Below are 20,489 nucleotides of genomic sequence, written 5' to 3'. Positions count from 1 at the left end.
TTTAATATTATAATTTTTGATATATTTTAAAAGTATAAAAATATACAAATTGAAGAATTTAATTTTTGTATTTTATATTTTTTAATTTTTTTAATAGAAATATTTTAATCTAATTTTTATAGTTTTTACAAATTGGTCAATTTTTGTATTATTTATAAATTAAACGGTTCTGATTTTTATTTTTTTAATTAAATGATTTTAATATTTAAAAATAATAATTTATTAATCTAAATTTTAAAAAAAATACTATTACTAGTTTAATATTAAAAACAAAAAATATTCTAATTGATTTCCCATTAATAAGATCATAAATATTTAAAAGATAATAAAAATTAATTTAAATGAATTTATTTTATATTTTTAATTATTTTTATATATTATTAAAGATAATAAATATATAATTTTAATTATTATATACATAAAATTATAAATATTAAATTAAATTAGATAATTTTAGATTATTGTTTGCCAACATTACGGGAACAGAATATATAAATTGGCTTTTCAGAATCCCCAATACGATCCCGAACGCTCTGTGGAGACTGGAGAAAGATCAAGAGTTGAAGCACAACCATCAATATCGGGTCTTGTGAACCAGCAATTATGGATGCTGCTAAGCAAGAATTTCTGAAGGAGTTTGGTGAACATTACGGCTACCCAAACACTCCCAAAACCATTGATCAAATTCGAGCTACTGAATTCAACAGATTACGAGGTACTCACTTTCTTTTTTCTTTTTCCTTTTAGTCAAGCTATGCAAATTGGAAGGATAAGGTTCAATCTTGTTTTATTTTATTTTTAAAAAAAGATTGGCTTTAGTTTTAGTTATCATATTATCATTTTCAGATAAAAGTAAAATAGAATTACTGTTTCAACTATATCTTATTTCGTGTGTTGCAATTTTGGAATTGTAGATCTTGTGTACTTGGATCATGCTGGTGCTACTTTATACTCTGAGCTGCAAATGGAATCAATTTTTGGTGATCTCACGAGTAAAGTATATGGAAATCCTCGTATCCCTCATAATATTTATTGAGAAGTCTACTTATCAATGGATTACACTTTTTTATTTGTTTGTTTTATCATTGTTCCTGCATAGCAATGGAAGAACGACGAATTCTTTAGTAATATATGATGCGGAGTTGAAACTTAATATAGTTGGTAGTTGACAGACAATAGATAGAGATATAGAAAGACATAGAAAAACTATTGAAAGAGACTTAGATTTTCAAGGTTTGAAGCTAAATATGATTTATCATAGCACGTTATGGTGTGGTCAGACTCGTGGATCCAATTTTTGCTTAGAGGGCGGTAGAAGTCTCTGGTAGTTAATAGATGTAGTAATGTTGTGTAGTGGAGGTCCTTAATGTTAATACTAGATAGCCAAAGTGATTCCAGCTCTGCGACTCTTGAGATTGTGAAGGATGCTCGCCAACAGGTTCATTCACTTTCGCACTTATGACTTTTGTTTTCTATGCATTTGAATTGCTGTGATTCAATCATGATAATTCGGATTAGATTGTTTGCTGAGAGATCTCTAGGATCTAGAAAGAAGTTACTATGAATGTCTTATGCAAAGATTCATGTTCCTATCCTCATGCTAGATACATTTCTATTGGTGATTGCATGTCATCCACTATTACTGGAGTCTGGATGCAATGCAGGGCTTATCTTGTTATGTTTGATTGACTTGTATGGGCCTTGTTGAATCACCGATATAGATGTGTCCATCTAGTAGTTTCATACGAAGAGATTGCTGTTTGATTAGCTCTTTTTGTACTTTTGATATTTGTAATCTACATCTTCACGTATATTTTGACTATCAGTCATACAGGTCCTCGATTATTGCAATGCATCTCCAAAAGACTATAAATGTATATTTACCTTTGGGGCAACAGCAGCACTGAAGTTAGTTGGAGAGGCTTTTCCATGGAGTTGTGACAGCACTTTTATGTATACGATGGAGAATCATAATAGTGTTCTTGGTATAAGAGAGTATCCTATACCTACCTTATTAAAAATGAAAATTCAATTTTATAAGGATATCCTTTGGCTTTTATCAGGAGAGTGCTAAGTAATCACTCCCTGCAACGTGCGGGTGTAAGACATAATGGTATTCTAGTGTGTACTATCACTGTTCAGGTGACATTATTCCATTAGATTTAGTAAAATAGGATAAGATTTGAAATCAGTTAAATGGACATCGTTAGATATTTCTACTGCTCTGATGTGACTCCAATTCAAAATTTCTGTTCAGTGGGACTTCAACATTGAACTATTTCATCTAATTTTTCTGTAGTAATTTGACTTTCTTGTGTTTGTATTCAGAGAATGCCTGTTTCTTTTTTCACCTTCTTTTCTGAATATGTTATTGTATCTAATCACTTCCACATTGTACTTCCTTGGAAAAATGTTGATGTTGCTTCTAATAAATCTATTGTGCTGTTAAATATTCCATTACCATTGCTCTGCTTTGGTGATTAATAAGTTCAGCCTATCCATCTCCTTAACTAGTTTTAGATACGCTCTTGGTCAAGGGGCTGCATCCATAGCTGTAGACATTAAAGAAAATGAAGCTCCTGGAGTATCTGGAGAAAACATTGCTATGAAGATATCACCACACCAAGTACAAAGGAGAAAAGTAGCTGGGTTGCTGGAGGGAAAGCCAGATGGTAAATCTTAAGATTATGGTTTTTTTTTTTCTTCCTAGGTTCTAGACTACCTTACTTATATCTGTTTTTCTAATGCAGGTCATGTGTATAATTTGTTTGCTTTTCCCTCTGAGTGCAACTTCTCAGGGTTGAGATTTGACCTTGACTTGGTCAAGATTATCAAGGAGCACTCGAGCAGGGATTTAGGGATTTCTTCAGTTTGCAAGTAATATACAAAGTTGTTTGTCTTATTATCTTGTTATGCATGCCTTTAAATCTTTGTCTAAGTAGTATAAAAAGTGACTTCACTCATACATATTTAACCATTTGCCATTATAGTTCAGCGAGATTCATTAGATAATGAAGTTGTTTGTCAAATTGAATCTGCATTTGAAGTTCTTGCTTGATTCAATGTAATGGTTTGTGACAATGAAATATACTCTAGTTGTTTGATGGGAAATTGTGTGCATGCGTGATGGTGTCCACTTTTGTATATGCCAGATTACTAGGTACTTGAGGTTCAATAATCATAGCGTCAGGATTCATGTTAGCATTTAAGACTTGTATATGTCACTTGTTGGTGTTATAGGAATTTTTGGTTTCCAGTTCCATTTTTACTACTTTCTAAAATGAGGAGAATCCAGTACACGAACTTCAACTTTACTCCTTTGTATGATTTCTTCCATTATTTTTCTTACCCATTGTTTTACCTGTTCTTCTAATGCGGGAGAAATCTCTACAATGATAGAAGACCTATATATATATGTATTTAATTTGTGTTATGCCTTGTCTCTTTCTCTCTCTATCTAATACACATTCATATATTGAGATGCTTCATTTATTTTGTTTAACTTTGTTAAAGCATTGATCTTATATTTACTATTTCTCTCATAAGAAATGGACAATGGATGGTCTTGATTGATGCTGCAAAAGGATGTGCCACCATGCCACCTGATTTATCCAAATATCCTGCAGATTTTGTCACAATCTCATTCTACAAGGTATGAGTTTGTAAGTGTTTATTTTGTTTTTATCTAGAGCTACTTCAAAAACTGATCTTGTGTTCTTGTCAGCTCTTTGGCTATCCAACTGGGCTTGGAGCTCTTATTGTTCGAAATGGTAAGCTACCTATCTTTGAAAAATGGAATAATTTGCTGCACTTTACTGACACTATATTTCATTTTCTTATTTATTTCTCAGTGACATTTAGTAACAAGAAAGTTATCTTCATTGGTATTATGTCACGAATAGATGATTCTACTGATGTAATGTGTATATGCTTTAGAAAGAAGCCTGCATCCTATGGATGGACTTGTTATATCATGTATTTATTACCAAAATGGGAAACAAAACCTTTGTCCCTTGAATGAATGTCATTACTCATTACGCTGAGCACATGAGGGTAGTGCACACACAAACACAAAAGAAAAGGAAAAAGAAAAAAAGAAATAAAAGAAAAAAGCTACTTCCAATTGTCTAGGTTCTTAGAATGCTTCCTAATAATAGTTTATAAAAAAGAAATAGCTCTTGTGTTCATTTACTAATTATTGACTGCCATCTTGTGTTCTTTCATGATATCTCCTCTTTTCCTTCTATTTTCTAAATGTATTCATTGATAATGGAAAATTTAGTTATGGTATTAATTATCCCTTGTGAAAATTTGCCTCATTATTTATCATCACAGACGCTGCCAAGTTGCTGAAGAAGACTTATTTTAGTGGAGGTTTGTGGCTTATTGGTTACAATTGTATCCCTGTCTGTGATTCTGTGTTTAGTACTCAGTTATGTGGTTGATCGGTGGCCGTCACAGGAACTGTTGCTGCTTCAATTGCTGATATTGATTTCATTAAAAGAAGGGAAGGTATTGAGGAGTTGTTTGAGGATGGTACAGTTTCATTCCTGAGTATAGCATCTGTCCGCCATGGCTTCAAAATCCTGAGATCTCTAACTGCATCTGCAATATCACGGTATGCAGAATAGGATAAATACCTTTTAAAAAAAATTAAAAAAAAAACTCCCATTTCCATGCAGGAGACCTTTACACCTATCACATGATATCTTAATCTTATTGGTCGTATGCTGATATATGCTTATGCTTTTCAATGGAAAATCTAGAGATGCTTTTTGGTGTTAGGATAAAGTGCCAACAAGAGCATAAACTAGGTTTTATATTAGTCTTCCAGTGAGTGATTGGATGTACATTCTAAGATCAATCATGAAAGTATTAGAAGGAAGGTAGGACTAACACCAATTAAGAGAAAGATGATATAGTCTTGCCTAAGATTGTTTGGTTGTGTGAGGAGTAGGTCAATAATAGCCTATTAAGTGGAGTTCCCCAATAAGGTTAGTAGAATTAAAAAAACTGTAGAGGAAGAACAAATTGAAAGACCTAGATTTAATTTTTTTTTTAAGAAAACTTATTGCCATAATATGATAGTATTGTTTGATTGTAAATTTGTAATTGACCCCACCTTGTGAGAATGATTGTCGTTGCTATAGCTATTTATGTATAGAGATACGCTACTGCTTTTTGTACAACGAGGTACTTGGGCACCCTCCACCCCTTTCTTAATTACAATTTCAACTGTTACACTCAAGATGGGAAGCTTACTAACAGTAATATTGAGACAAAGTAGGCCTAGTTCAACTTCAAGAAGTTCTCAAGTGGGAGGATTGCTCAAGCTATTATAGAGGGTATTTCGGCCATATTTTGTTGAGATTGTAGGTTTTAGATATGGAAGAAGGGAAAGAGAGGGTAAAGATTATGAATATTTTGATGAGTATAATCTAATGAATGAGGTGTATTCAAAATAAAAAATGTTAATTCCTATTTATAATAATACTAAAACTGTAATCATGGTTAAGTACGGACATAAGTCATAGGATATTCTCTTAATTTCTAACAGCGTATACCTACCAATACAACACTTGACATCTTCTCTGTGGTCTCTGCAACAATGCTCAATCTACATGCTTGTTTTGCTTTCTTCATTTGAATACCTTGATCTCTCTGTGATTTATTATTATTCTTTTTGAAGTTTCAAAATTTTGTTGCCTTGTAGACATACAAAATCTCTTGCCTTATATACAAGAAAAATGCTTTTGGCTTTGAGACATTGCAATGGATCTAATGTGTGCATAATCTATGGACATCAAAGTTCAATGGTTAGTTAATACATAATGAATTCTTTAGTTGTTGTCCAATTTATAGTTTTATTATACTCTTGAAATTACTTCTGTGTGACGTGAATGACTTGAAAAGCCCTGTGTTCATGAATTTATGTGCTGAATACACATAATCTATTCCCTTAGACATAGGGTGATCAATTGAGGACAAGTGGATATCCGATTGACTATTTACAAAGGGATTGTATAATATAAACACTCCTCTTAAGCTAAAGCAGACATGTCATGCATCTAGATTGTTACATATGTATGCTACCCCATAATTGCACACAGATGTGGTGAAGATATCTGCTAGTTTATCTGTTTAGAATGTTCTTCCTTCTAGCACAAAGATATTCAAAGTCGGTTCATCTTGCAACCGAATGGGTGGTACACCATGTCTCTGAGATGACCTGCTTGTGCTAGTTTTTGGAAGTTTATCTTCTTAGGGTTCATCCTATTTAACTTCTCTTTTCATTTTGACTATAGCTAACAGTTTAGGATCAAATTTTAGGAGGATAACTGGGTCAGCAGTTTTCCTCTTTCTGAGGCTTTTCCAAGGCCTTTTCAGCTTTCCACATGCCCTTGCATAGCAGTTGTTGAAGTTGGTGCTTAATATTTATGTCACTACTTTTTTTTTTTCCCCATTGTTTAGATACAAATTATCTATGGAACAAGCTCTTTTTAGACACTTATGCAGAGAACCAGATTTTCCCCAGGGACCTGCGTCAGTTTTTATGTACTAAAATTTGAAGGCTTTGATATGCATAAACAAGTTAAAACTCTGACAATGTTTCATTTTTTGCTATCCTTCAATGTTTGAAGGAAATGTTTGAACTTACATAGCAGATTTCTCCTTTACACAACTCTTGGGATAAGGATACCTTCTGAACCTTCTCTGTAAATTCTTAAAATTGACTTAGGTGTTCGATTGGTGAATATGCAGAGAGATTGACATCTGTTTTTTACATGATTCAATATTGTAGTTTCTTTCTTCTTGTGTGGGTATCTTGTCCTCTTTCTATGCAGTCTTTTCTTTCTCATAAGTTTCTTTTTTATGAAAAAATTGTATACATAACTGTGGGGTTATATGAGATATAAGGGAGCTCTTTTCTTAGTTTCTAATTTATCAAATGAGGTTTGCATCACCACATCTTATTGAAATTGGAGTTCTCTGTGCTGTATTTATTAAATTTTCTTCCATCCAGGAACTGTGTTATGAAATGGGTCCTATTGTTTCATTCAACTTAAAAAGGGCAGATGGTTCTTGGTATGGATACCGTGAAGTGGAAAAGCTGGCATCTCTTTCAGGAATTCAGCTAAGGGTATGACTTATGAATTTCAGTGTCATATTTTTCCTTAACATTAAAATTTTCTACTCATCCATTTTTTGTTTTTGGGAGAGGAGGGGGGGGGGGGGACTCTTTTTTTTGTACTTTACAGTCATCAATTGAATGCTGAATAATAATCTCCACCTGCTGTCTATTTAGACAGGATGCTTCTGTAATCCAGGTGCATGTGCAAAATACCTTGGCTTGTCTCATTTGGATCTTTTATCAAATACGGAGGTATTTCTATTTTCTGCTTTAACTTGCTCATGACTGTCTGTGATTGGTCTATATGTGATGTTATTGTATAAAAAAAAAAATAACAATATTTCTGTATTTAGGCTGGCCATGTTTGCTGGGATGATCATGATGTAATCAATGGAAAACCTACTGGAGCCGTAAGAGTATCCTTTGGCTACATGTCAACTTATGAGGAGGCTAAGGTTGGAATTCTTTTATTCATTGTAATTTCTTTTTTAATCACACTCTCTCTGTTTTGAAATATTGAACGTTTGAAACTTTTGATTCTTGGTTCATTTCCATTTTTTCTTTTTGAACACATACCAACTTAATATGGGAGGTGTGCAGCATAGAGTTATGACTGCTTTTATGGATCTAAAACAATCATTTATACTAATATTTGCATCTTGCATGGATTAAACTAGTCAGACCTTTTCTTGCAATGTTCAATTGTTAATTCTTTGTGGAATAAGCCATTGTTGGCCAATCGGATTTATTGACCCTTTATAGAAGCGTTTCTGATAATAACTCTTAGGATATGCAAGAAGAAAATAGGTTGAAATCCTGTAGAACTGTGCACGAAATTCCATAGCACATTTAGGTGGGTGTTTGTTGTGATATAGAATATGTTTCTTGCTTCTCTTTGCTTTGGAGCTCAGCTAAGGTGTTTCAAAGGAACATCTGTTATATAAGGACCAGGTTGCGAGGGCTCAACACCATTCTTGATTGTATCCTTGGGGTTTTGATTTTTTTTTTCCTTTTGTTTTTGGTAATTTCTGTAATTGCCAATGCTCACTAGTTTTGTTGCTAGGCTCACTACAATTGTTGCCAATTTCTAGTTCTGTTTGGTTTATGCTTCGTGTAACACTGTGAGATGTCAAGATTTTGTTGACTTCTTAACAAATCTAAATATCACTTCTTTTCGGTTTTAATATAGTTTTCCCTTTGTTTTGTGGATTTCAGAAATTTATTGATTTTGTAGCAAGTTCCTTCGTGTCATCTCAAAATGACATTTGCCATGGGAATCAATTGGAAGGTCTGTCCCCGCTTCCAAGATAAATTCTATCATATTTCCAACATATATTTTTTACGGATTTACTGTCACCTGCAGGCATTGAGAAGGGTTCCCCGGATACTGGTTATCATCTTAAATCAATTACAATATACCCCATAAAATCTTGTGGAGGGTTCTGTTCAAGAAGCTGGCCTCTTAGCAAAAATGGTAATTATTTGGGTTAAGTATGATTTTGGTCTCTAAGGTTTTGGCCGAAAATTAAAATCGTCCTTAATGTTTTTTTACATTCAAAATCGTCCCTAATGTTGAATTTTGTTAAAATCATCTTTTTTACCTAAATCTTAAATTTATGGACCAAATTACTCCTAAGAAAACAAATTATAAAATTAAAAAGAAAAAGAAAAAGAACAGAGAAAGAGAGAGAGAGAGAGAGAGAAGCTGTTCTTCTCAATCACCACATCATCATCATTGACATGTTCCCGACACCGTGAGCCACCACCACCCTCACTCTCAGACATGTTCTCAATCACCATTTCATTATCATCATCGACATGTTGCCGACATGTTCTTCTCGATCCAGCCCTACACTCTTAAAGATGATGGCCAGCGAACCCGACACCGCGAGCCACTACTGCCCTCACTCTTAGAGTCAGATCCAACCACCTAAACCCGATGTTCCCGCAGCCCCGGCAACCAGTTCAACGACGCCGTTTCCAGTGACATCAAGCTCACTCTCACCTCCAAGGATGGATGGCTTTAGTCTCTTCATGACGTTCATCGCCAAATTCTTGGTGCCAAATTCATTGTCGGTTGGAAGGAGGAGGAGTTGCAGGTGCGGTGATAGGGGTTGGGCATGGGCAGCAGCGGCATAAAGGGGGAGAGGGAGAGGGAGAGGGAGAGGGAGAGAGAGAGACCTTAGGGACGGTTTTTTAGCCCTTTCTATAGGGAGCTACTATAATTATTTTCAAGTTCTATAATAAGAAAGGGAGGGTGAGAATAGATATGGATACTAGTATGAGACAAGTTTTTCTTAGCTAGTATATCTCATGTCATGCTGTCCTGCTTATATTAAAAACCTCTCTAACTTAGAAGAGCATGAAGACAGTCATGAACCCTACCAACAATAAGACCAATAACCTAAACAAAATCAATAATAACTCCAAATTGCTTACTAAATTAACATATATATTCTAAAAGTACTTGAAGATAATGAGGTTATTTCCTAAAATATTATGTAATGTTTAATCTATGATGCTCTTCTGATGGCTTTAAAACTAACATAACCTCTCATGTAAGAGTTTGGAAGCGCATATAATGCACTAACTTAATCTACATTATACCCAAACTCAAAATTTTTAATTAGAAGAATTAGTACAACATGAACCAAATGCATAACCATTTTTGTCCAACTTTTACTTGTTTCTTTATATTTCAATTTTTAAATTGAATGCAGGAGTTATCCTTTTCTTTATAATCTTAATCCTTTAATGGGACGTTCTTCTGTGAATCTTGTGCAGGACTAAAACATGATCGCGAATGGATTCTTATGAGTCTAAATGGTGAAATTCTTACACAAAAAAAGGTAATTTGCTATGCATCTGTAGACAAAAAGTAGAAAATAGAAAATGTTGCATCAATTTGCATTGTGGTTTGTCTTAATTAGACCTGATATTTCATGTTTTGGAATTAGACTAGCACACTTTACATTTCACCTGGTTATAACATTGTCACTCTCTGTTGGTGACAAACTTTAGTAACACTAAAGTTGAATGATCATGTGATAATGGAACATATCGCTTATGATTACACAGTTAAGAAACTACCAAGTTACTGTTAGCTTTAAGGATAAATTCCCCGAAAGGCTGCAGTATATAGGGGCAAGAAGTTCAGCGACAGTTTTGTAACTAAGCAGAATCAGGGAGTGGGAGAATTTAGTGGGTCCTCCTGGCCTAACTAACTTGTGCAGAAATTGAGAGTAAGGGAATGCCATGCTGGCATGTGGGTGTGTGCATAGTGCGTGTGTTTGCTGGCAGGTTGAATTCGGGAAGGAGAATGGGGCTGCTATAGTGCCCTGTGCCCCTGTTTCTCTTTGCATGTTGCTAGTTGTCTTCTCTTTTCTCTTCAACTGTGAGCTGAGATCTAGACTCTCAGTGTGAATAATACAATCATACTGCTACTGTGTTTGTGGTTTCTTACTATTACTATTACTTGCACAAAAGAAGAATATTGATAAAAAGAGAAAAAAACAATATTACAAAGAGCACGGAGAAAAAGGGATCCTAAATACAAAATGAACTCATTGGATGTCCCTCTAAAAGGCCAACTTCCTGCCATGAAAGATGTGAGAGTTAAGCTCCAAACCAAAGCACCAAATAATGGCATAGATGGCATGCTAACCACAAAAGTTTGGGTTTTCCTGCTCCCGGAGGCAACAAACCTGGTCAACAAGAACTGATTCAAATTTCAAGGATACACCTAAACCTCACCAAATATACCAAACAATGCATTCCATGAAAAATTAGCCATAGAGGAACGCAAAAGAGATGTATAGCTGATTCAAACCAACTTACCTCCTATTAGACTCAAACATGATAAATATCTTTGGCCTGTTTTAGGCTTCTTGTATCACTTCAAGTTAATTATAATTTTATATATTAATATTTCAAGTTATAATACCAATATCATATTATGAAGAGATAACTTCTTTATTGAGTTTTCACTCTTTAGAACTAAAAATTGTAAAGTTTTGATATTTTCCATCTTGATTTTGATATTTTCCAACTTGATTTTTAGGTTCCTGAAATGTGCTTTATAAGCACCTTTATTGACCTCAGTCAGGGAATACTATTTGTAGAGTCTCCACATTGCAAAGAAAGATTGCAGATCAAGCTTGAGTCAGGGGTAAATCATGGTGCTATGGAAGAACTTGAACTATATGGTCAAAGGTATAGGAATTATGCACATGATTTATCTTCTAATCTAAGTACAATCTTGCAACCATATCATTCATATAGCTTTGCTTATGTGGACTTTCACCAAAAATAAAAAAGAAATGAAAAAGATATAGTATTCAGAATTTCCAATTGCGTTTGTCACACCATTTTCGAACCAATGTTCTAGTATTATCTAGCATATTATTATTATAGAAAACACTAAGTTTACAAGATGAAGCTACAAATATTTATATGGGGACATCTGAGAAATGAAATGTCTACTTTTGCATTGTTACACTGTAGTCATAGCTATAAAAGTATTCTCATGTATTATTTTGGGTGATTTCTTTTAGTATTTCCACGGTGCCGATTAGTTAAATCTCTGAGCATGTTAGTATAACATGAAGCTTTGTAGTTTATTGTTCTAGCTGACGTTTTATATGATAGCTTTTAAGATGGTATTAAATTGTCTTATTGTTACAATTTTTTGTTTGTGGTTTTGATTGCACAGGTACAAGGTATATAATTACAGCAAAGAAACCAATGTATGGTTTAGCGAAGCCATTGGTAAACCCTGCACTTTGTTTCGGTATTCTAGTACCGAGCATGATTTTATGTTGAACAAGACCAAAGGTGTAGCAACCTGTAGAGATACTAAGAGCACGCTAAATTTTCCCAATGAAGCACAGTTCTTACTTGTATCTGAGGAAAGTGTGTCTGACCTAAATAGACGACTATGTTCAGGTGTGCTTTTGTACCTTACTATATTAATAGTATGACATGCAAGTCCTTGTTCATTTTTTTGTTTCCTACTATGCTATTGCTTCCATTTGATTTAGAATGCAATATAAGAATTTGACTAGCTTGTGAACAAAACTTATAGAACTAGAACAAAATGTAATGGATTGCATTTTCATTAACTGGTTATTGGATCCATTCATAAGAATGCAAAGTGATTAAGAAACGAAAAAAGAAGGCTAGTGATATTCAAGAAAATCGACTTCACTTTTCAATTTTACCCTTTGTTGATCACTGTGTTTTCCAACTATGGTTCATGGTACCAGATGTACAGAAGGACATATGTGTTACGGCAATGCAAGTCGATGCAAGTAGGTTTCGCCCAAACCTTGTCGTATCCGGAGGCAGACCTTACGGTGAAGATGGATGGAGAACCATTAGAATTGGAAATACGTATTTCAGAGTAAGTGATGATAAACTCTGAAATTATTTGACATAGCCAAGTTTGTGCCATTATATAAAGATGGCCCTTTTTACTTTTGTCTGCCGTCTTCCTATGTGTTTCATTCGTTCCACTCATTTTGTTCTCTCTTCTTTTTATTCTTTCCATCAGTCGCTGGGGGGATGCAATCGATGCCAGATGATCAACTTTTCACAAAATGCTGGAGAAGTGCAAAAGTCAAATGAACCATTCGCAACTTTAGCATCATACAGGAGAGTAAAGGTTGGCCAAGACTTTTTTTTCTAGGGCGATTTGCACAACATATCTTGAGATTTGATGAAATTTAACTTGACTCTTCGATTTCTAAAAATATACATTGATCTCCCTTGAGATTTAAGTAATCTTACATTTGGTAGCTTGATACAAAATTTGATATCAAGCACCCCTGAAAATATAACACCAAGAGAGATTCAGGTGAGGTTAATGTAAACTGGACAAATACAAGGGGGGTCACAATGAATTTTGCAATATCTGAAAGGAGATTGTTATAAGTTTTTTAACTTCCTGTCTTGTTGCTGGATCTCATTTCCATTCTCTTATGAATCAGTGTTCTATTTTTGACATGTAACAGGGAAAGATTTTGTTTGGCATACTACTCAAGTATGAATCTAGTGATGAAGAGCAGCAGCATGATTATTCCTGGCTTCATATTGGGCAGCATGTTCATCCAGAGTCTATTTAATTTAGCAATTAGCGCATAGGTGTAATGACCTAACTTTCAGTACATCATGACCTATGCTATTCGTTAGGCGCTACCATTTAGTTGACTTATGGGACTCTAGACTCTGTATTACTTATATAGATATGAGTCAGTTGGTAATATCGTAAGTTAGTCCAGTTTCATCATTTTTGTAATTGAGATTTAAACAAAAAAAAAATGATACATCCATACAAAAGCATATAAAGAGAAAGTAGATATCATATATGGGTGCCCGGCCCTCGAGGGCTCAGTTTTATACATCAACAAAAAATCACAAGTCATAGTGAGCACATCTGACCCAATTACATACTGTTCAGGAGTTCATAATATACTTATATACATATATATTACACGACACCTCAGGATTTGGCCCACACAGGAGTCCCTAATTTGAAATGGAAGTCACGATTTTCTGACGAGTTTTTCAGAGGAGGAGGATCCGTCTGAGGAGATACCAGCGTGGGAGGATCAGATGGCAGTAGATTTAGCTTCTAGCTCATCTGAAGAGTGTGGCTGGAGGAGGTGGAGAGCTGGGGCAGTTGCCCAACGGCCCTCTGTGATATATCTGCATGCAGGGATTTCTTTTGAGGACACCTAGTGATGATCTTGCTAGTTATTTTCCCCTCTCTTTTGATAGTATTTGCTGAGTGGTAGGACATTTACTGTTTATAAGCTAGCCTGGTTCCAGATTAGGAACTCGTGCATGAGCCAAGTCTTGTAGTGTCATGTGTAATATATGTATATAATATCTTCTGTATTAACTTCCGAACAATCTGTAATTGGGTCAGATGTATTCACTATGACTTGTGACTTTATGTTGATGTATAAAATTGAGCCCCCCGAGGCACTCATATAGTTTATCTATTTTCTCTCTCTGTTTTTTTTTTTATGGATGTATGATTTTCTGTCTGTTTAAATCTCAATTACGAAAATTATAAAACTGGACTAACTTACCATATTACAATAAATATGACAGGCTCATATCTATATAAGTCAGAGTCTAAGGTCGACTGAATTTAATTTATTCACTAAAGAATGAATAAATTAAAGTGACCAAACTATGAATGTATAGTCATACCACATTCATGTCCTGGACCCTATATAGGAAGCATGTGATGGGGTAAAACCGTAAAAGTATATTTGCCTTAGTGCTAATGTATTCTATATTTTGTTAATTTCTATGTTGTACAGTTCAGTAACATAAGAGGAGAGTAGATAGTTGGCATGTAATATGAGAATGTAATCTTAGAAATGTATATTGGATTTGATAGTATTTGATGTATATTGGCAAGAACAAAAATTCAAATATATTTTCCGAGTTTGATTGGGTCTGATCTTGATAACCAGTTAAGTTTTTCTTTCGTTTCAAAATAATCAAATAAAGAGAAACATAGATTGCGATAATAGATTAATTTTGGGGACATAAAATTGTATAAATAAATACAATTACAATTACACTAAATAAACAAATACATCAATCAATACATTGTTGGAAAATAATTAATATTGCTTCTATATCAGAAATGCATAAAAATATTTTAAAATCTACAAACGTATTGAAATAGACAGAGTATAAGTGATTTTTTCCATAACTATAGTAGTCATTGACTTATTGTAAGAGTTAGCATTTTTTAATTACACTGTAATATTTGATTGGATGTGTAAGAAAATTTGCATTAATAATACTAGTGAATTAGTAGGCAATGTGCTTATTGATTATATTTTCCATAGACATTAAATCGTTAAAAAGATTTAATAAATCATTTGATAATATATTAGAGATCGACCTGTTGCTTTTTTTTTTAGTTGTGAGTATTATTGATTTTTGTACAGATAACTTACTACAAAAATTTAATTAAATATCTTTTAATAAAATTTAGCTAAATATTTTAATACATGAATCATATGATTTAATATATAAATCAAATCTTACGTTTGCTCATTTCACCAATCATTTTGATGCATATTTTAAAAATGAAGAATCAAGCAATGCTATTACATACATTCACCTAAATAATGTACAAATCAACGAAGGAATTTTCAATTTTCTTGTTCAAACACCAGTTAATGTGTTAACTAGAGGGACCTGAATCCTGCAAAAAGGTGAGTCAATTTTAATGTTAGTAACATGGTATAATCTGATACCTTGGGAAGCAAGTTTCCAACATAAACAGAAAAAAACATGGAAGGAAAGAAGAAACCTACCATATTCAGCGAAACTTGGCCCTCTGACGGTGCATCGAGAGAGTTTCCAACTGCGAAAAATGGATTGTCTTTATAAGCTAAGTCTCTTAGCCTGTTCAATTCTGGCAAGATTTCCTTGGCCAGGTCAGGCCTGTCTTTCCTTCGTAGCTCGGCGCACCGGATTGCCAACTTTGCAAAGCTCATGGCCTCCTCTATTGGCCAGTCAGGCACCGTTGGATCAAGCATCTGTGCAAAAGTCCCCTTCTCAATGGATCTTTCGACGCTATGCGCCAAACCCATTGGTGGTCTTGCTGTCAAAATCTGCAAAAATATGACTCCAAGGGAGTATATGTCTGATTTCACCCCAAGCATTCCTGTCTGCTGGTACTCAGGGTCGATGTAGCAGAAGGTTCCGGCCGCAGATGTCATGTGATATTGTGTCACGCTGTCGGCCACAGATGGAGGGACTAGCCTAGCCAAACCAACATCACTGATCTTGGCCCCAAAGTTGCTGTTGAGTAAGATGTTCGCCGGTTTCAAGTCCCTGTGGACTAAAGGCTCCGGCTTTGTCTGGTGAAGAAATAACAAGCCAGTGCCAATCTCAGCAGCAATTTTGAACCTGATCTGCCAAGAAAGTGATGGAGTGTTGCCACGACGAAAGAGGCGATCTTCCAAGCTTCCCTGAGACAAGTACTCGTACACAAGGCAACCATATTCCGGACAGGCCCCTAAGAGAAGAACCATGTTTGGATGCCGTATGCAGCTTAGTATCTCAACCTATATAAATAACAAACATCGTATCCCTTTATTTTGATTTGTATTTGAAGTGTTTCATGAATGCAGTTATTTAACTTTTATGCTTACCTCTCTTTGAAATTGTGCTCTTCCTTGCGCAGCATCAGGACGTAGAACCTTCACTGCTACGGGCGTGTGATCCAAGCAGCACTTATAAACTGGACCATAACCACCTTCTCCAATCTTGAGTGACTCCTTGAAAAACTCTGTCGCAGCTTCGATCTCCTCAATCGAATACTTCCTATACCTAATATCTAAGTGTGATAAAGCATCAATTGCTTTTTTCTTCTCTTCTGCTTCTTTAATTGCTTTCATTTCTGCATTTAGTCTCTTCTGTGCTTCCAACTCTGCTATCCTCTTTTGTGCTTCAGCAGCCTCAAGGGCTGCTCTAGATCTTGCCTTCTCGTTTTCTGCTATTGCCAACGCGGCTTCCTCCGCAAGCCTTGCCTCTTCCAATTTCTTCTCTTCCTCCAGTTTCCAACGCTGAAGTTCTACCGCCTGTCATGAGCAAGACGTGCATCAGATACTCGTGTTGCAAGCTTTCTAGAGATAAACAAGATAATGAATGATTCATACCTTCTGTTGTGCTGTTAGTGCTTCTTTACACGCTGTGTTGTACATTTCCATTGTTTGCTTGAGCTCCAACCTCAATCTTCTCATTTCAGCCTCTATATCATCCTATAATTGCAGCAAACAATTAACCACGTCACGTTATATTTAGAACTACTATTCCCACCATTGATCACTTTGCCTTATAAAACAAGTAACTATAAGATACTAATGTACATTGTCATCTTTTCCTTACCACAGCTGCAGATGTAGAAGGGGAAACATTCTCGAACGAGACGATAGATGGGAATTCAGCAGGAAGGCTAGCATCCAAAGACCTCCTTTGAGGCACTGACTCAAAACTATAGTTTGTATCTGGTTCTGAGGAATATGAAAACCGAGGGTTGGAGTAGGACGTTGTTGTTTCTGCAGTATAAAACGAGGGGACCATCCGTTCTGAGCTTGGCCTACCATTACTTACAAAGGATATGTCAAGATCCGGCGCAGAATGTTCCGTGTACCTATCATGATATCCTTTCCTAGTGAATGGAGACCTGCATTCAAGAGAGCATGTATGTTAAGTATGTGAAGAACTAGTTATAGCACAACAAAGACAGTTGCTAAGTAGTGCATAATGTCATTAACCGGAATTCTGTTGTTCCCTCCTGCGATCTATGTGGCGTTCCCTCATAAGAGAACCTTTCATGCTCTGAAAGAAAAAAGTACATTTCTTAGAAAGAAGTGCATTATAATACTTAAAGAGATGCAAAATCAATGGTTCTTGAAAGGATCAATATACCTCTCCAACCTGGAGGCATCTGCACTTGTGAGTTTGTTTGTTCTGAACTAAGCTGAACAACAGATGGTGGAGCAGGACGGGAAGCAGATCGCATCGATTGAATCTTCCCTTTGGAAACAACATAGACTGTACAGAAATCTGGTGCACCTTTCGTTACTGATCCTGGGATATCGGATACCTTGAATCTTCTGATGAGGGTGAAAAAGATTTGTTAGGAAGTGAAATACTTATGCCTATATTCTTAGTAATGCATATTCATACATAACTATTATGAGACTATCAATTTGCAAAATCATTATGTGACTTAGAAAGGGAGACACATACTTGAGCAAACCGGTTTTGGATGAAGATCCAAGAACCAAATGCTCAATTCCTGCTTGAGTAGCATATTCAACTATCGCTTTGGCAACGTCTACATCTTCTATTAGGACGTCCTTGCATTGTATCTGTGGTTCATCCAACAATCATGAGATTCTGAAACTGTGTCTAGAATTTTTAAACTAAAACCATTGCTAGAATCTCTGTTCCTTTCAGCTTTTTCCCCCTCCTTTAAAGAAATACACTTACATCTTTCCGGGTACAGAAGACGCGATATGGGAGGAAAATGCTTTTGTTTTGGGCATCAGGTTCTCTGCCAATAGATTCTTTACCGGTGATGAATCCGGTGAGTGATCCTGCAATAATGAACAAGGCCTAGGTGAAAACGAAGATCAGAAAGAAAAAAAAATCAATACAAAAATGCTGTGAGGATACACTGGTGATATCATATCATCAAAGCAATGTTCCATATGCATCAACTAAAAAAGAAGATGTACTCACTTGGGGTGAAAGAAGGCGCGGAATTAGAGTTAATCTTGACATGGATGAGAATCACAGTAGAACCTTTGTTGAGGAGATGATCAATGGCCCATTGGAGTGCATTCCTGCTTCCTTTTTCTTTGTCTATTGCAACCGCTACTAATCCATTTACACCATCCTTCTCTTGTTGACTCCTTGGCAACCACATTCCTCCCTCTTCCTCTTTGTTCCAACAACTCTCTCTTTGAAATCCTTCAAAGCTTCTGTGATGATATTCAATATGATAACAACAAAGAATCAAACTACAGCAACCAACCAACCAACCCCAGAAGGCAAGAATCCTTTATTCCTCTTCCCTTGTAAAGGTGTTATCAAAGTTTAATCCTTTTTATGCCATTTCATCTTCCCTTTTTTCTGGGGTGGTTTTTGCTTTGTTGTACACACTTTAATGGATAAAACAGTGTGTGAGTGTATTTCTCAGAGGCTGTTGTTATTTCTCTCAATTCTGACTCATCTTTTCAACCGCTATGAGGTGCAAAAGGACGTTGTCTATGTGTTTGTTTGTTTGAATCTTTGTCTCTGGTTTCTTCTGTTCAAACCTGAAACAACAGCAGATAGGCCATTTTTGGCGTTTGTTTCTTCTGACTATTTTTGAGCTTTTAACATGAATCAATGTTAACAGCCACAACAGATTGTTCTATTTTATATTCACCAGATTTTGCGGGCATGTCTTTGACTTCTTCTGTGGCAATCAAAATCTATTGCTCAATGATATCAAAGGTATTTATTAGAATAATCATTATAAATTGTGACGTGTATAATGTAACTTCTTATATACAAAATTTATCACAGCTATCTTCTTTCCAACAATATAGGGGAAAAAAGGAAGAAAGAAAAGGAAAAACCATACAGTTAAAATGCTACAAAGTCAGAATTTTATTTTATATATATAATTTTGGACTGAATTCACTGTTTTTTTTTGGTATTAAGACGGGGTCAGAGTCCAAAAAAAAAAAATTACACTGAGATTAAATGAGGCAGAGATGCCCCTTGTTCATCATCTATTAATAATCTAAGCACCTCTCAAGGAGGAGTATCCCAAAAGTGAAATTCTGGGTCTAGATTCAAACTTTTGCGCGCCAGACAATCTGCACATCTATTGCCTTCTCTATAAATATTCACAAAACTAATTTGCCAATTCCTCTTTTTCCACTTGCTGATATCCCTAATCAAAGCATTTGGGTGGTTTATAAGATTCCTTGAGTACACACAGTTCCAGTTTAGCTCCAATACTGAGCTTAAAGTTGTGGCCTGCTCAAGAACGCCCTTTCTAAGGACATACCGACCCACAAAGGACATTATGGTCCAGCTCTCAGGTTGGGCCTAAAGCTGTGGCCGGCCCAAAAACGCCCTTCTTAGGGGCATGTTGACTACCAAAAGACGTTAAGAATATATAAAGAAATTGATAAGATCCATTACCGATAAACCTGTGCCGTACCATTTGACATCATCAGCACAAATGACATGCCATGTGGCGAAAGCACATGACATGTGACAAATAATTATCGAAAGTGATTTTAAATAATAAATATGAATTTATTCGGTTAAAAAATTTTATACATGCATTCAATTACTTATTATCATATCAACAAAAATAACTACTTTTAACGATCAACCTGTATAATCATCTATAGAACAGACATGATTGAACAATAGTATAAAATAATTTACACTATCAGTGCATCAAAATTAAACTCTCTAAATTTTTATAAGTTAAATTACTTCCTCAAATTTTCATCAAATTAAATTGGTCACCCAAATTATCTAACATACATCACTTAGTAGTATAGTACTTAAACCATTTTTTGTCTTCACACCATGTGATCCCTGTAAATGTGGATTGTTAAGTTCCATCACAAACGCATCATTTTGTTCCATCCTACATGGAATGTAATACGCTACACCAGCATGGGTTAGAGATCAATTTAACTTGCCATGAAATTTGAGGGAGCATTTACTCCTCTTTTACCTTATATGTTGATATCAACAGAGGTGAGGCCACATGTTAAGATGGAAAATAGAGTACAAAATT

The 20,489-nt window shown here is 35.2% G+C and overlaps 2 protein-coding genes across 3 annotated transcripts; one reads left to right on the top strand and one right to left on the bottom strand.

Annotated features, from left to right (window-relative positions):
* The first annotated feature begins 460 nt into the window (after positions 1–460).
* LOC112716207 (molybdenum cofactor sulfurase) lies at positions 461–14,136 on the top strand. 2 transcript variants are annotated; one of them, XM_025768067.3, is made up of 22 exons: positions 461–715; positions 915–1,013; positions 1,380–1,438; positions 1,835–1,995; positions 2,521–2,672; positions 2,751–2,877; positions 3,547–3,652; positions 3,725–3,770; positions 4,336–4,374; positions 4,462–4,618; positions 5,714–5,816; positions 7,025–7,141; positions 7,307–7,384; positions 7,486–7,587; positions 8,348–8,420; positions 8,496–8,606; positions 9,917–9,981; positions 11,193–11,344; positions 11,844–12,076; positions 12,397–12,533; positions 12,684–12,794; positions 13,144–14,136. In XM_025768067.3, exons 1-22 carry the CDS (start codon positions 604–606, stop codon positions 13,252–13,254), a joined length of 2,451 nt encoding a protein of 816 aa, XP_025623852.1. In that variant the 5' UTR covers positions 461–603; the 3' UTR covers positions 13,255–14,136. The 2 variants fall into 2 exon arrangements, with proteins under 2 accessions (XP_025623852.1, XP_029145582.1); XM_029289749.2 differs by lacking the exon at positions 4,336–4,374.
* Positions 14,137–15,122: 986 nt separating this feature from the next.
* On the bottom strand, positions 15,123–19,618 carry LOC112716205 (U-box domain-containing protein 35). The gene is made up of 10 exons (XM_025768066.3): positions 18,419–19,618; positions 18,167–18,273; positions 17,924–18,045; positions 17,600–17,787; positions 17,446–17,509; positions 17,057–17,354; positions 16,828–16,929; positions 16,321–16,749; positions 15,478–16,233; positions 15,123–15,365 (listed from the first exon to the last, which is right to left on the bottom strand). The coding sequence occupies exons 1-10, from the start codon at positions 18,603–18,605 to the stop codon at positions 15,345–15,347; spliced, it is 2,274 nt and encodes a 757-aa protein (XP_025623851.1). The 5' UTR covers positions 18,606–19,618; the 3' UTR covers positions 15,123–15,344.
* Positions 19,619–20,489: the final 871 nt, after the last annotated feature.

Source organism: Arachis hypogaea, chromosome 10 (assembly GCF_003086295.3).
Source record: "Arachis hypogaea cultivar Tifrunner chromosome 10, arahy.Tifrunner.gnm2.J5K5, whole genome shotgun sequence".
In the NCBI taxonomy this organism is placed as follows: domain Eukaryota; kingdom Viridiplantae; phylum Streptophyta; class Magnoliopsida; order Fabales; family Fabaceae; genus Arachis; species Arachis hypogaea.
The sequence above is the reverse complement of the archived record's forward strand: the minus strand, read 5'-3'. Positions and strand labels throughout refer to the sequence as shown.

What these genes read in the sequence shown, in the direction of transcription:
- LOC112716207 (XM_025768067.3), top strand. Translation starts at nt 604, where the DNA reads ATGGATGCTGCTAAGCAAGAATTTCTGAAGGAGTTTGGTGAACATTAC. An exon ending in TGAAGGATGCTCGCCAACAG is followed by an intron (nt 1,439 to 1,834) that starts GTTCATTCACTT and finishes TCAGTCATACAG; the next exon opens with GTCCTCGATTATTGCAATGC. An exon ending in CCATGGGAATCAATTGGAAG is followed by an intron (nt 8,421 to 8,495) that starts GTCTGTCCCCGC and finishes TGTCACCTGCAG; the next exon opens with GCATTGAGAAGGGTTCCCCG.
- LOC112716205 (XM_025768066.3), bottom strand. Translation starts at nt 18,605, where the DNA reads ATGTGGTTGCCAAGGAGTCAACAAGAGAAGGATGGTGTAAATGGATTA. An exon ending in TCCAAAACCGGTTTGCTCAA is followed by an intron (nt 17,788 to 17,923) that starts GTATGTGTCTCC and finishes CACCCTCATCAG; the next exon opens with AAGATTCAAGGTATCCGATA. An exon ending in GCCAAGTTTCGCTGAATATG is followed by an intron (nt 15,366 to 15,477) that starts GTAGGTTTCTTC and finishes ACCTTTTTGCAG; the next exon opens with GATTCAGGTCCCTCTAGTTA.